Source organism: Falco biarmicus, chromosome 6, assembly GCF_023638135.1.
Source record: "Falco biarmicus isolate bFalBia1 chromosome 6, bFalBia1.pri, whole genome shotgun sequence".
Lineage (NCBI taxonomy): Eukaryota > Metazoa > Chordata > Aves > Falconiformes > Falconidae > Falco > Falco biarmicus.
In genome coordinates, this window is record NC_079293.1 from 83,113,079 (window position 1) to 83,127,899 (window position 14,821).

The window sequence follows — 14,821 nt, forward strand, 5'->3', positions numbered from 1 at the left end:
GGTGGACAATGTGCCAGGGCTTCTATTTATGCATGGGTCACAAGTATTCAGTGTGAGTGGTTCTATAATTGTAGTGAGCAATATTTATTTTGTATTTGAACTCATTTTTCCCCCTTTAGTTTGTCTTCATTCTTTCGTGAAGTTTGGGAGTCTTTATTTCCTTATACTTTTTAGCATATTCCAAGATGAATTTTAGCATATCTGTAGTTTCATATTGTCAACAGTACTGAGGAATATATTCTAACTTACTATTTCTTTTGGTTTTGAACCATTTCTTTCAATGCCGGGTTTTCCTCTGTGTTAAGCATTCAGTCTGTCTGTATTACACCCACAGGAGGACCTTGGAAGCTAAAGCCTTGTAAGTACTATGCACCAGATTCCAAAGTTGTGGTCCTCCAAAAATTGCTACTAATAAACAATGGGGAATGCCTACAAATTCAATATTAATATTCCCTAAAGTTATTTCTCTGGCTATTTTTGGCAGTGCCTGATGTCGGCTGAAGATCCCATTTACTCAATCCATAAGGTTTTCCAGGGTCCATAAAACTAGGCCATTCTTTGGCATTGTTCCCTGACATGCTTGACCTGATAACCATAGCGACAGCACTACCTTGCATAAGGCACTTCTGTATTGATTTTTCCCAAAGGAAAGGCCTAGATTTTTAAATTCTGGCAGTGTTTTAGGGCAGAAATAAAGGTGCAGGTGAGAAGCAGTCCAGAGAATGACTCCCTAAGTCTAGAGTGGCAGTGCTAATACTCACCACATTACTCAGTGTTTATTTTGAAGAGAAGTCAGGTTATCTATTCAGGGCTCTTGATGACCATAAAGCTAAAACATTTTGTTGATCATATATAAATCACTTACCTGTGTATAGAATAATGGAGAAAAAAACACCCAACCTTTTCTTAGGCTTAATTGACTATTTTTTAGAAGCACTTAGGTTTATGGATATATGGAGGAACTAGTAGGGTCATTAAATAATAAAATTTGGAAATAGGAATCTGTTAACAGATGTGTGAAGACTGTATCAGTGTGTTTGTGAAACTTCAGGTGCTATGATAATAAAATACAGTGTCAAATAAGTGAATTTTCATAATTCAATATAGTAAGTTGTGTGGTTATTTTAATAGTATAAGCTCTGAGAAAACACTGCCTTTCTTGTGGGATGTATGCAGTGATCACAGATCTTTATCAGCATTTATTATTTATTAGAATCTAGAAATATTTTTATCAGGCTATTGACTTTTATATTTTTTTTTCTCCCTGGATTCCCTATCCTTAAAACACAAGAAAGATATCTAAGCAAACACTGTATAAATCTCGTTGTTATGAATATCACAATAATGGATGCTAAAGACAATTAAAACAAAATAGGGTAACTAAGTCTGAAGGTATATTTGATAAGAGATGGGTTTGAATCTGACAGTTCCGATAATTATTTTCTCAGTCTTAAAATGAGAGATGTAGTTAAATGAACAAACAAATACGGTTTCTTCCAGCAGAGCTGAGCATTTAGTCTGTGCCTTTGCTTGTTTCCCAGAACTGTCCATTATGAAGGTGGCGCTGTGTCAATTCATGCTCGTTCCCTTTGGCGACTAGAGACTCTAAGAGTTGCGTAAGTAAAATCTCTCTCACAAAAAGAAGTCTGTTTGCAGGGCACTTTTTGTATAATAAGAATGTTCCTATAAAAATCAGATTGATAGCTATAAACCCAGAGTGATAATACTAAAATAATCTTCAAAAAGTGCTCTATATCAGTTTCATGAAAAACTTAAGGTCTTCCTGTAGAGTGGATGTTAGACACGTGCAGTGTATATGTATTTTGATTTTTTTTTTAAGTTGTTATAGCTGTCAGCGAATTTACAATTCACATCTTTAACAGATCTGTGACATAATCAGAACTGTTTTCCTTAAAAATAACAGTTCATGTGTGCCACCCCATAACTTGTTTAAGCCATTTGGAAGTCAAAGGCAAAAATTTACAGGAAAAAAAAATGCTACCTTGCATTGTTGGAAGTGTTGGAATGATGGTAAGAAATTCTTGCCTTGTTTGTTAAGGTAATTGCACTGTAAAATTGCACTTAAGTTGTATTACAGTATGTGCTTGTGATAAAATTTGTAGTGACTAATAAATGATTGCTTTTTAGAGATTAAATCAGGGAAGCTTTGGGAAAGGTTATGTTCTAATGATGCTGTTTTCTGTGTGTGCATTTTATTTAATAGGATTATGTTAAATGTCATTGATAGGGCAGTGAGATTTTTGCTTTGGACTAAAATTGACCTCGAGGGTGCTTAAGTGACAAGAAGGAAACTGTGGAAGGATCTCTGCCTTTTTACTTTTCTGATTACGTGTACTTCCCTAATAAGCAGTGGTACTGAAGCAACATGTGGATTTGAGAAATTACAGGTTTCTGTTACAACTATCTCACTTTGGCAGTCATTGCATCCAAACTTTTCAAGTGTAAACATTTGAACATATATGACTGAGAAAAAGTGTGAGAACTATCAAAACAACTAAGCAAAGGTAGCGGCAGTCTTTCTTTTTAAGGAACATGACTTTCTTACCAGGAAAAAAAAAAACCCAAATAAAATCACAAGACTACCACTCTCTCCTACAAGTCTGTCACCTCCCTGTTTTCCTGCATGGTATGCTAATAGCTATATAAATTCATTGCTAAATTGCAGGCACATTACTGTTGATGCCAGTACTTCAATTTGTAACTTAAGTGTATCCATGCCTGAAGTCCTCCATCACTTCTAGTCCTTCCTAGAATGACTGCAGATATAAGGTTGATTCTGTTGATTTTATATAATTCTGGAGAAATCATTGTTTCTGAACTCTCCTTATTAGGGGAGAACTCATAGAAATTGGGCCAGTCTGCATGTGCAGACTGCCTCTTGGGATGCCCTGCCTTGGAATGCTAGATATTATTGCTTAGCATTGCATTCTTTCCCAAAAGGTGGCAGGGATCATATTCTCATGTTGCAGAAAATAACTTTTATTAGTCAGAAATGGCTTCACAAGATACTTTCTGCTCAAAAGGCTTTTCTTGTAAGTGCACGTGATTTGCCCTTTTTCCTATCCTGCAGGTGTGAACTGGGGGCATGGCTCAATTGCCCTACATGTATTGTTTACTTTTTCTTATTGGTACAAGAGAAAATCAAGTCAGACTAGAGAAAAAGGCAGCTCCCCAGCATGGCCCATAATAGGAAAGGTGCAGAGCTGATGTGCTTTAGCAGATCCAGAAATATGATAGCGGAGATTTGTGACTGTCATGAGACTCAACCACTTCCCTGGGCAGGCTGTTCCAATGTTTGACAACCCGTTTGGTGAAGAAATTTTCCCTAATATCTAATCTAAACCTCCCCTGGCGCAACTTCAGGCCATTTCCTCTTGTCCTACCCTTGTTACTTGGGTGAAGAGACAACACCCATGTGCCCACAACCTCCTTTCAAGTAGTAGTAGAAAGAGATGAGGTCCCCCCTGAGCCCCCTCCTCTCCAGGCCAACCCCCCCAGGTCCCTCAGCCACCCCTCACAAGGCTGGTGCCCCAGCCCCTGCCCCAGCCCCCTGCCCGGCTCTGGACATGCTCCAGCCCCTCCACGTCCCCCTGCAGTGAGGGGCCCAAAGCTGAACACAGGGGTCCAGGGGCGGCCTCACCGGTGCCCAGCGCAGGGGGACGGGCACTGCCCTGGTCCTGCTGGTGACACTGTTTTGGATACAAATAGTTGGGGGTAAACCCCCTTCTTTCTTTTGGATTCTTTAAAAATGGTAACTAAAAAGATATAGAAGTTTAATTAGCGAAGTATAATAAATCCTGCTACAAAACAGCAGCCCGGTATTGCTATTGCATTTTAAAAACTCCTGCCTGCCACACTGGTTCTGCACACTTTGCATACAGTATAGCCAACTCTGAGAAGACACGCTTAAACAAATGGATATTTATATTGAATAGGTAAGTGCTTTGATTTGCTACATGTATGCGTCAGGGAAAATGAATATTATTTAAACCTGTTTAAGTGCTAACTTAAGGGATTTTCAGATTTGTACAAGAATATATGCAAAACATTTGCATAAAAACTTTTTACGTTTTTAAATGCTGTACCTGAAACTAAATGCAAGTAAGAAGATGCAGTAATACAAAATTCGGATATGGGTAATCAGGTTAAATTCGTAAGGATGTTTTGTATATTTCATTGATACTATGTGAACATTTGTTGATAATTTTAAGCTATTTCAAGCCACAGTAAATGTAGAGAATTACTAGTATTTGTGGAAGCACATCAGAACCTCAGCAATAAGTAGTAGCTCCATTATGATGGGCGTTTTGCAAACATAAAATAAAGGTATGATTTCCTCTCCAAAAAGCAACATGCACATGCATCTAAAGCGTAAATTTTTGAAAATATAAGGCTGAAGAAAGTATTTTGAAGATCCAGGAAAACATCCTGGCTGTGCCAATTTTCCAATCAAAGGAATATTTGAGAAGCCTTCTGAGAAGGCTTTGTGAAATGCATTGTCTTCAGTAACCCAAATACAAGTTTATCTTCAGGAGTTAATCAGGAAGCACAGAAGAGCTGACTTTTCAGTTTAAGGCAAGAAGTTAGAAACCAGCAACCTGTATTTCACCTTCGGGTGTTCTTGGGGAGCTTAGATAGAAAATCTTAGCCTTTCTTCCTTCATTTCCTCCTATAGAATATGAAGAATCTTGGCCAGCCTTTGCGTAGTAGTTTTTAAAATTTATTTTAAGATTATTTTTATTTATATTTGTTTATTTATTTAACTGATTTGGGGTTTTTTGCACACTGTTTAAAGTGTGCCTGGAGTGTGCTGACTGCTGAAAGGAGAGCGCTCTGGGAAAGTGAACAAACTCGGCTGCTGGGAGGTGAAATGGAGAGGGAACTGAAAGTTCTAAGCTCCTTGGGTGCAGCACAAGCCTCCTTTTCCGTAGGGATCTGTATCTTCCCTAGAGAGGAATTCAGTCTGAAGCAAGGCAGCCTGTGAAAATGACTGGGTCAAGATTATTTATTGGAATGGTTTTATTGGAGATAACCACAAAGAAGCCATTTTCTTGCTAATAATTTGACATTTAGAATTTTATCCTTTTACCAACTAGTTGGTGGTACAACTTACTTGAAAATATTTTTGCCAGTAGTTAAAAACTATGTTTTATTTTAAAAAAACAAATGTTTCCTTATGAACTTTCTTAGGTGGAGTGGCAGCCACATTAGATGGGGACAGCCATTCAGACTAAGGCATATAACAACAGGAAAATATTTAAGTCTCCTGGATGACAAGAGTCTTCTTCTTACAGACAAAGAGAAAGCAGATGTAAAATCTACGGCATTCTGTTTTCGGTCTTCCAAGGTATGGAATCAGTGCAGCATTAATATAACCAGTAGTAATTCTAATCTCTTTTGTAAGCAAGATTTAGGTATTTCCTATTGCATTAAAATATACGGTAATAGTAAACATAATTATTCAATAACTTCTTTTTAGCATTTACTTTATATATTATAAATTATTTTTCTCTTTGGGAAGATAAGAAATGAATATATACCTGAAAACAAGTATATCGACTTTTGCACTCTGGTAACGTAGAAATACTTCAATATTTTAGGACAATGCAGTGCAACTGTATTGGGGAATTCCTGTTGCAATTACTATAGATCTTAACAGTTATTCTCCATTGAAGCAAGGAGGATGAAATAATTAATTAATTGATTCTCAAGAATTATTATTCAGCAGGGGTTACTCCAAAAAGAATGGAACAATATACTGTGAGCTATTTTTACATGGATTATTTAGTAAAAAAAAATAATACTTGAAGGCAAGAATTGTTAGCAGTCCAGAGAGTATCTTTTGTTGATATGGAGAAGGTGCTTTGTCTGAATTTTCTTAATACCTTATACACATGCGTTTTGGAGATTAGAAAATACTCTATTTGAAGTTTCTTCCTTTGTTTTCTTCAACTTGAACTTGGAAGTCTTATTTGGAAGTATTTTTTAGAATTTCTATTTTGAAGTAGTTTTGTCCTACAAGTTAACATTTATTGATTTAGTTATCATTCAGTGACCAAACCTATTCTGTGCTGAGTAGAGCAGAGATAAAAGTCTTTGAGGCATGTAGAAACATGTTATGGTAATTGATTCTTGAAGTAACATGAGAGTATCTTAGAAGGGGTCTATAAGCTAATCAGTAAATGACAGATACAATCTTACTGATATTCAAATACGGATTTTCAAAGAAATTGGAAGTTTGGAAGATTGTACTTAAAGTTAATTTTGTGGATATCAACATTCATTTTAGCTACAGACTTACTTGGAAGGAATTAGGGAGATACCACAGGGGAGGAGTATGTGTTTTGCTCTTCATTGCTAAGGATGAGTCCAGTCTCCTGCTTAGGACTTCTTAAAGGAGTGTTGTGTTTCACTTTGTTAGGATACAGGCATTAAAAATTTTAAGATGACTTCTCTCTCTGGCAAAAAGCATTAAATAGATATTTCAAAATTATAGCAGCCCTAGAAAGGCTTCTGCAAATAAGGTAAGAAGCTTTAGAGGTCTTTTCCTCCAAGCATGTATGGACAAACCATCCAAAGTTTCACTCGTGATGTTGTGTGTAATTAGCCCAAAATAATTATTCCTGGATAAGTGGCAGCCCCTAATCTTCACTGTTGAATATAGATCATTAATAGCTGGGAGTATGCCAAGTTGCTAGGTCTTTCTTATAGCAATTTCATCCCTTTTTGCCACAGTCATAATTCTTCTTTCCACTACATGAAAAGTAGAGGAAGGAAGAATTATGAAGACCACACTTGTGCTATTAGATAAGCAAAGTCAGATATGGGGAAAGAATACCCTTATTTGCAGTGTTAAAGACTCAGTTCCCTCAGGTATGTGAGTAGATAATAATTTCCATTTCCAAATGAAAAGTAGCTTCAATGTTTGCAAGGAAAATACGGAAAATCTCTCCTGTGTAAATCTGAAGGTTCAGATGCAAATGTAAATGCTCAACATTTATTGTTTTTAACCTCATTATTTGCAGACACCTTTACTCATCATCTTAAACCCATTAGCTTGCCAGTGCTGCATTTTGAAAATAAACAGAAGAGAACAAGAAAGTTCAAGTTTTTTTATACAATGTCTTATATGAACCAGAATACTTTTTCAGATGTTCAAAGTAACACAGACACATACTTTTTTTTTCCCCGAAAACACAATATCTTGATACAGAATCAAACAGTTAGATCAGAATCTTCTTATGTGTTAAAATTCTTTAAATATCTCAGCAAAACAAAGAAATGTGAAAGGTTAAAAACATCACAAGCCAAACAGCACTCAGAAGAGATGGATATTCTGAAGAGCTAACAGTGTCTTCATTTTTGTCTGGGAATTGGGCTTTATGCTCTGGTTATTATGTATTACCCTAATACCTAGCATTAAATGAGAATTATATTAGCCTTTCCAACATCTGAAATTCAGAAAATTCTTTTTTTCTCTTTTGGAGTCTTGCTCTGCTCAGCACAGGATGTCCACAGGTATCTACAATTTATTCTGCAAACATACGTCTCTTTTATAGACTTGAATTTGTAGTGATTTACGTTCTGTGGATTTTTTTCTCACATTTGCTAAATATTGGTTCTTTTTGATAAAAAGCATTAGCTTAATCTCACTTTTCCACTGAAATAAGGTAATTTTACTGACTTAGAAATATTTATACATTCTGTACAAAGTCTGCTTTTTCTGTCCAGTCTTTACCAGTGGACAGAAGTACATCCATTTTAATAACATTTTATGGCCTGTATTTTTATACCTTCACCTGTTTCTTTATAAAATTTCATAGGAAATATAATAATATAATCTTAAAAAGCAGTCACAAATTAACTTCTTCCAGTCAGTGAGATCTGCTAGAAGGTCAACCCTGAAAGTATGCCACAGAAGGTACGGGTCAGGTCAGATGAAAACAGATAAAATTGAAAGAACAAGCTTTAATCATGAGCATCAATTTTGGAATGTTATAAGGAATGAAACAGAGACATTGCAGTGAAATAACACATATAAAGCAAGGCTTCAGAATATTTTTTTTCCACATTAATCTAAAACCATTTATAATTGTTTTGTCCATTTGGGCCACAACAAATGTGGGAATATTTGCTTGTATTCTTGTATGCGTGGAATAAAAGCTGTTTATAAAGAGCACATCCTTCTGGATAGAATCTGGCACAATGTTCAATAAACTTGTTTGTTTCCAGTGCATTCTTGTAGCTTTGCATTACTGAGGTTGTTTACTGACTGTTGCAAAACCCAAAAATTTCTCCTTGTTCCAGTGTAATGAAGGAAGAGTTTTGGTCTTTTTTTTTTATTATTATTATTTTAGAAAAAGTTGATGGTCTGAGAATAGGCCTAGACTGCAAATAAAACTGAAGCTTTTCTTTGTAAATATCCTGTAGGAAGAATTAGCAGGTGGTTATGTAGTGGCAGGTTATGGTAAGGATGTAGTGGGCTGGAAACTTGCATCATGTAGTGCCTATACCAATATGCAATTATCAAATGGTGACATGGTGATTTCTGATGTTTTTGGGATCCTGATTTTCACTGTTGAACTATTTTACAGTAGATAGGATTGATTCATTACATGTTCTTTCTCCACTGCCTGCTGTTTACTGGCATGAATCCAGCATTCCATTCAAATCTTTCACTTTATAAACAATTTGTGGTTTTTCTTCGATCCCTAAAAAAGGCTCAGTGTCTCAAAGCTTCCAAATGAATGCTCTGCTGCCCCTACACCATCCCCTAGCTTCCATTTCCCTCCTATGTTTAATCTAACTCTTATGCTTTCCTGGCTGCTGTGTTTATTCTGCAAAAAAGAGCTCAATTGAATGGGATTAAATCCAGTCTGGGCTCTAAACCTACACACAGAGTTGTCACTGGACTTACATAGGTGAGGGCAGAGATCTTGTCTGGCAAATTATTGGTGCTGCAGTTTTTTACCCTAAGTAAATTTAACTTTAATTCTAATTTGAATGAAGATTTCAATATCAAACCCCTTCAATTTCTGTTACAGTCAGTGGTTTTTAAAGAAAGTACGGAATAGTATTTTAAATTAATAATCCCTCATGTTATTGACAGTGCTTTATGAGAAAATTTGTGAATTCATATATTCCTGTCTTAAGAATTAGTTGCTAGGAGGAAGAAAAGAAAATCTTACAATGTAGAAGCACAGTATGTTCACACAGGTTCACACTATCTTCTAGTTATGAAGATAATTCAGAAGACTGGAGCTTGAAATCAGGCTGTCATTTCTTCATGTGATGGCAGGACCTGATTTATTTTTTCCTGTAACATCGTTTGTGTGCAATGTCCTATTATAAGTAGCTTTTCAATTTCCAGCTATTACTACAACCACATTATTTGTGCTAGCTTTGAAAGAGTTGAATACAACATTTAGAGAAATGATATGAGCAAAATAATTAATTGATAAAAGAAGCACATAATAACTCGGTAATTGGCATCAGATGTATTTATAAATCAGTTATTACCATGTATCAGTGGACAAGATTTTAATAAGAATTTCAGCACTTAAGGAATCGGGCATTTACAAGATAGTGAAATTAACGTCTGTATCCAGAAACAGTTTACTAATTTGAATTTATCAATATATTATGTCTGGAAGTGTAACGTTATGAAAGGTATCAATTTCATCTCGGTAATTTTATTTTTTTACTTTTTATTTAAGTGCTTCAAAATGCATTTATAATTGTAGGACGAGAATCTAGTTACATGACATTTGCCTTTACTTAATAAATGCTTTTAAAAATCCTTTAATAAATTAGAGATTGTTTTCTGCTCATATAAAAACCCCAGTCTTTGTCATCTTTCACTGTGAAGCTGTCTCCCCAGATGGTCAAGGCACACGTGGATGGTGTAATCATTGTATTCTTTCCTGTGTGTAGTAGGACAGGACATGTAGAAGTTTTTGTCTCGTTATTCCTAACGTTACTCTGAGGAACTGAACGAAGTGACTTGTCCTCTATTGCTGATGAGTACGAGCAGAGAAGGTTGAAGCTGTGCTTGGTTAAGGGGATCACCTTGCACCCTGAATTCGCACAAGTGATTTTTTTGAGCAGTGGTGAAAATTAAGCTGCTTCTTACTGGGCACGTGTGAGCATCTATAGAAGCAGAATCCAGGGAGTTACTGCACCAGTCCCTGAGAAGTTTTGGGCATAATTACATTAACATCCTTCCTACAGTTAACGAGATACATACTGATCCTTTGAAACAAGTGTTTTTTCATACTTACCTTTGGATTTACCAGCTAGTGCAGCAGGTGAGGTATATCAGCTGGTCAAACCACATACTTTTGGAGAGGTTAAATGGATGATTTGCCGTGAACCAGGACATGTGGGCTGTTTGGCTTACAAATGGATGTCTTTGGGGAAGGAATTGGTTCTTAGAAGAGGTAGATATTGGGCAACACCTCAAATTACAGTTACAAATTAGAGTATTTGGATACTAAATTTCCTCTCCTGAAACAGCTGCTGTTTGTATAGGACACCAGCTGGACTGATAACATGGTCGTGCCCTTCTGCTTTTACAGCATGTCAACAGGCTGGTCACAAACATGCAGAAATGGATTTATTTATATTTTTTTTTCCCTCAGGAAATGCTAAGCCCATTGCTGGGCAGTGATAGGCAGTGGTAGGTTAAAGGCCATTTCTCCGTGACAGAAACTGTAGGGAGGTACTCATCTTTTCCAGGCTGGAAAAAACCCCAGAATCCCCAAGAAAAAGTTTCTGGAGGTTAATGCCTGGTTCATGTCGGGAATTCAATGTATTTGGTGGTGTTTTGTCAGCTTTTATGTTTCAGTAATGACATGTACTGCCAGTTATGATCCTAGTTCTTTCCTAGGCAGGTGAAGTGAATACGCCTGGCTCTCCTACTGTAATGAGCTAGGGTTCTGTGTCAATGGGATCTCTTTCTCCATCTTTCCCTAAATGTTTAACTTGAAGGTGACATTTCTGCTATTTTTAAATAATTTCATTAAAGAATGACCTCAAGTATTTTTTTAGGTCCTGTTCTAGACAGTTGCCTAGTATTTAATATTTTATGCAAATATTAACATGTTGGTTATTGTTCTTGTATAACTTTTTTTTCTTGTTCTTCCTCAGGAAAAGTTAGACATAGGGACAAGAAAAGAGGTGGATGGAATGGGAGCACCTGAAATAAAATACGGGGATTCAATATGCTTCATACAACACGTAGATACAGGCTTATGGCTCACATACCAGTCTGCTGATGCAAAGTCTGTAAGAATGGGGTCTGTGCAGCGGAAGGTGAGTGTAAATTGGACGGCATTTCCTTCAGTCACAGTCTTATAGGGCAGGGTTGGGGAATGAAAGGAACTACAGGAGAGAGCTAATTTCAGGGTTTCATTTTAAGCATGTATTTATTTCGTTGTGAAAGGTTGCTTTTTATTAGTCACATATTGAAAAACCACGTGATGTACTGAATTCTTAAACTGAAAACTAAAGTGCATATTAGCCTGTAGACGTTAACCCACAAATGTTGATAAATCAGGATATACTTGACGCCAAACTAAAATATTAGTAATAGCCTGTAGAATATGCTAAAAATCCTTTTTTCAGTGTGCTCTAGTTTGGATTGAGGAGGCTTTTAGTTCAAAGTCTTTTCTTTCCATGTTGTAAGCGTATTACCTTTTGGGCTGGAGTATTCAAGTCTTCAGTTCTGAGGGATTTCTTCTTTTATAGAACCACCATGACCAAGTGAAAAGATAACTCAGCGTAATAAAGTAGGAAAAAGATTCTTTTACAACTTCCCACATCTTCCAGAAGCAGTATTTGTGTTAGTGTTTTTTGTAGATGTTTAAATTTTCAGGAAATTATTTCTCAACAAGGAAAAAAAGTTTTACCCTTCTTTTATAAAATAAAATAAAATGCCATGTTTATCCACATTGTAGTATTTTCTATGACTCTTTTACATGCCAGAACTACAAAGCTAGAGCAGCATCTGTTATACTTGTAAGGCCATGCCTTATGATTTTATATGTATATATATATATGCATATGTATACACACACACAAGTAATTTGTATCGAGTGTGTGTATACACACATGCATACTTTTCTATATACTTTATTTTTCTCTCTTTAGAATTCTTCTATATTTTCTATATGAAAATATTATATATTTAGGAAACAATGTTTACATACATGTGAAATTGTAGTGATTATAAGACTTAGTATAATAAGTATAATCACTGTAATAAATAATTCAAAATAAGATACATTATGGAATAGTTTAGTAATTTAAGAAATATAAATACTTTGTCTGTGTGTATGATTTTTTTTTTAACCTAAAATAGTTTAAAATATTTATGTAATATTTATGTGAATAGCTTCAGAGCCATGATAACTAAATATGAAGAACTGTAAGTTATTGGTAGTGATTCAAGGCATAGTCAGAAAAGGCGGCTAGGAATATCCTTGAAAATCAGGACCAGTAAAGAATACCTGTTCTGATGTTGTCTGTACTTTAGGGATGTGTTGCTCTGTAAGGGAACTGTTTTTAAGGTTAAGAAATACAAACAAAAACCCTTAGACCTTTGATTATTTATTCTTCTTCAATAGACTATATTGTTTACAGAAGCTGTGGCTTTGAGATTATTATGGCAGTGAACCTGCTGGCTCAGTGCAAGTGTGTCCTTGGACATGAGGAAGTGAAATATGAGATTATCTGGTTATAATTAAAATTTCTTTTTGGTATGTGACTTCATCATCGTTTCCTAGCCTGCCTTAATATGTGAGTTTTCATACATCTCATTCGTAAATAATGTTTCATTTTGCAGTGACTGATTTTTATTTTTGTATTGCAGGCAATAATGCACCATGAAGGTCACATGGATGATGGTTTAACATTGTCCAGGTCTCAGAATGAAGAATCCCGTACAGCACGTGTCATCCGTAGTACAGTCTTCCTTTTCAACAGGTTTATAAGGTGTGCTTCTGAAATGATCTTTTCATCCCTTTTATTTTTTTTTCCACTTTTATTTTATTCGAAGTGTTATTAACACAACAATGAATGATCTAGCCCTCTTAAAAACCAGAGGAATACTGCTCAAACCAGACTTTATGCCAATTCTTTGTTTTATCAGCAGAGATTTACCTTGAGAGGTATTGGTCAGTTTCTTTTCGCTGTCTTCTAATATTACTTTATTGTACAACCTTGATTTAAATGCATAAACATATTAAAAATGCAAATCAACCATAAAAGAGAGACTTTTCCCTGCCAAAATTTGCTGTAAGTCATGTGGTGTATCATTTGGCTTTTTCTTTTCTAAGTATGGTTTTTAAAAGTGCTCTTCCTTGAAAAACCTGGAAAAAGGAGATAACCATGTAAGTACAAGCTTGTACAAGACACAAATGTACTGAAGAATTTCCTAGCCAAGAAGAAGTTTTTCTCAAAAGTTTTAATGACACCTTCTTTCTGCCCTCCCACTACACTTTCCTTATTTGTTCCCTTTTGACGCTACTTGTTTAATATTTTGCAACATATAAATGTTTTATTTTATAGTATTTTAACCATTTAAAAATATTGCCAGATTTATTTAATTTGCATTTATCTTCCTATTCCAAATGTCCTCCTAAATAACACTGATAAAATGCTAATTCTCAAACATTTGTGACTTCAGTGATTGATGAGAGGCCCCTCTCATCAGTGTAACTGGCATTTGGAAAGGATTCTATGCGGTAAGACTATATGGAATGATAGCGATTTTATAGGAACTTATTTGTCACAAGAGAAGACAGTGTGGGAGATGTTGACCTGAAGCAACCATGCCCTAAATCAGTGCACAGCTGAAGACATAGACATGCCAAGTTTTTTCCAAAAATGTTTACCCAGGTACTTAAATAACAACAGAGAAAAACGCCTGTCAGGAGAATTGCCTACTGTATTATGTTTAAAAAACAAAAGAAATGCAAACCCTAGGTCACTTTGTACATAATACTTTTTCTTAGAAGCTTCTAAGAATGCCATAAAAGATAAGGACAGAGAAAGGCAATTTAATGATAAGGTTTCAGAAATCAAGGTACTAGTAAATTACAGTGCAGATTTTTGTGGAGTGCACAGGGAGTCCAAGGTAGTGTTTAAAAATTTAGTTTTGGCAGGACGTTATGCCAAGAAGATAAAGCTGAATTGGAGAGGATCAAAATTATTCTCATAAGTGCGTGTGCCAGTTCTCTCCCATGAAGTCAGTAGAAAACATACACTTCATATAACATATATTTAAAAAAATCATTACAAAAATTGCACTTCAGATAACATGCGCACAATAAAAGTTAAGTTTTAAAGATAAATTTTGTAGCTATCTTCTTGAAACATTGCATTATTTATTCCAGAGGATTTTTATTCTTCAGTGGTAAATATTTGTACTGAGGTAATATTCTTTCCTAAATTTAGGTGGTTTCGAGCCCTAGTTCACCATTTGAGGTGAAAATAGTGATGTGCCAGTTTAAAAAAATAAGAAACAAACAAAACACTCCCAATCACACCCCCACCCCCCCCACCCCCGAAAAAAAAAACAACCAAACGCAAAAAACACAACAAAACTTATCATTGTTGTCTATATCCAGCAAAAAGCGGACTATAAAACAGGGCTTCTGCTCTGTACCGTGGCCTGGAGAGGAATCCCGGGAGCAAGCAGGGCGGGAGGCAGTTCAGGAACGAGGGCTGGCACGGGTGGCGGTGGGTCAGGTTGCTGGGGGCTTTGGGTGCCTCCAACGAAAGATGTGAGTGCGATGAG

General features: G+C 35.9%; 1 protein-coding gene across 4 annotated transcripts in view; it reads left to right on the forward strand.

The window, feature by feature from the left end:
- The window catches only part of RYR2 (ryanodine receptor 2), a 434,578-nt gene that overhangs the window by 199,531 nt on the left and 220,226 nt on the right, over window positions 1–14,821 (forward strand). For all 4 annotated transcript variants that reach the window (XM_056344321.1, XM_056344323.1, XM_056344322.1 and 1 more), the window contains exons 9-12: window positions 1,542–1,616; window positions 5,212–5,368; window positions 11,170–11,334; window positions 12,893–13,014. In XM_056344321.1, coding sequence (XP_056200296.1) covers window positions 1,542–1,616; window positions 5,212–5,368; window positions 11,170–11,334; window positions 12,893–13,014 — 519 coding nt within the window. The remainder of the gene's footprint in view (window positions 1–1,541; window positions 1,617–5,211; window positions 5,369–11,169; window positions 11,335–12,892; window positions 13,015–14,821) is intronic.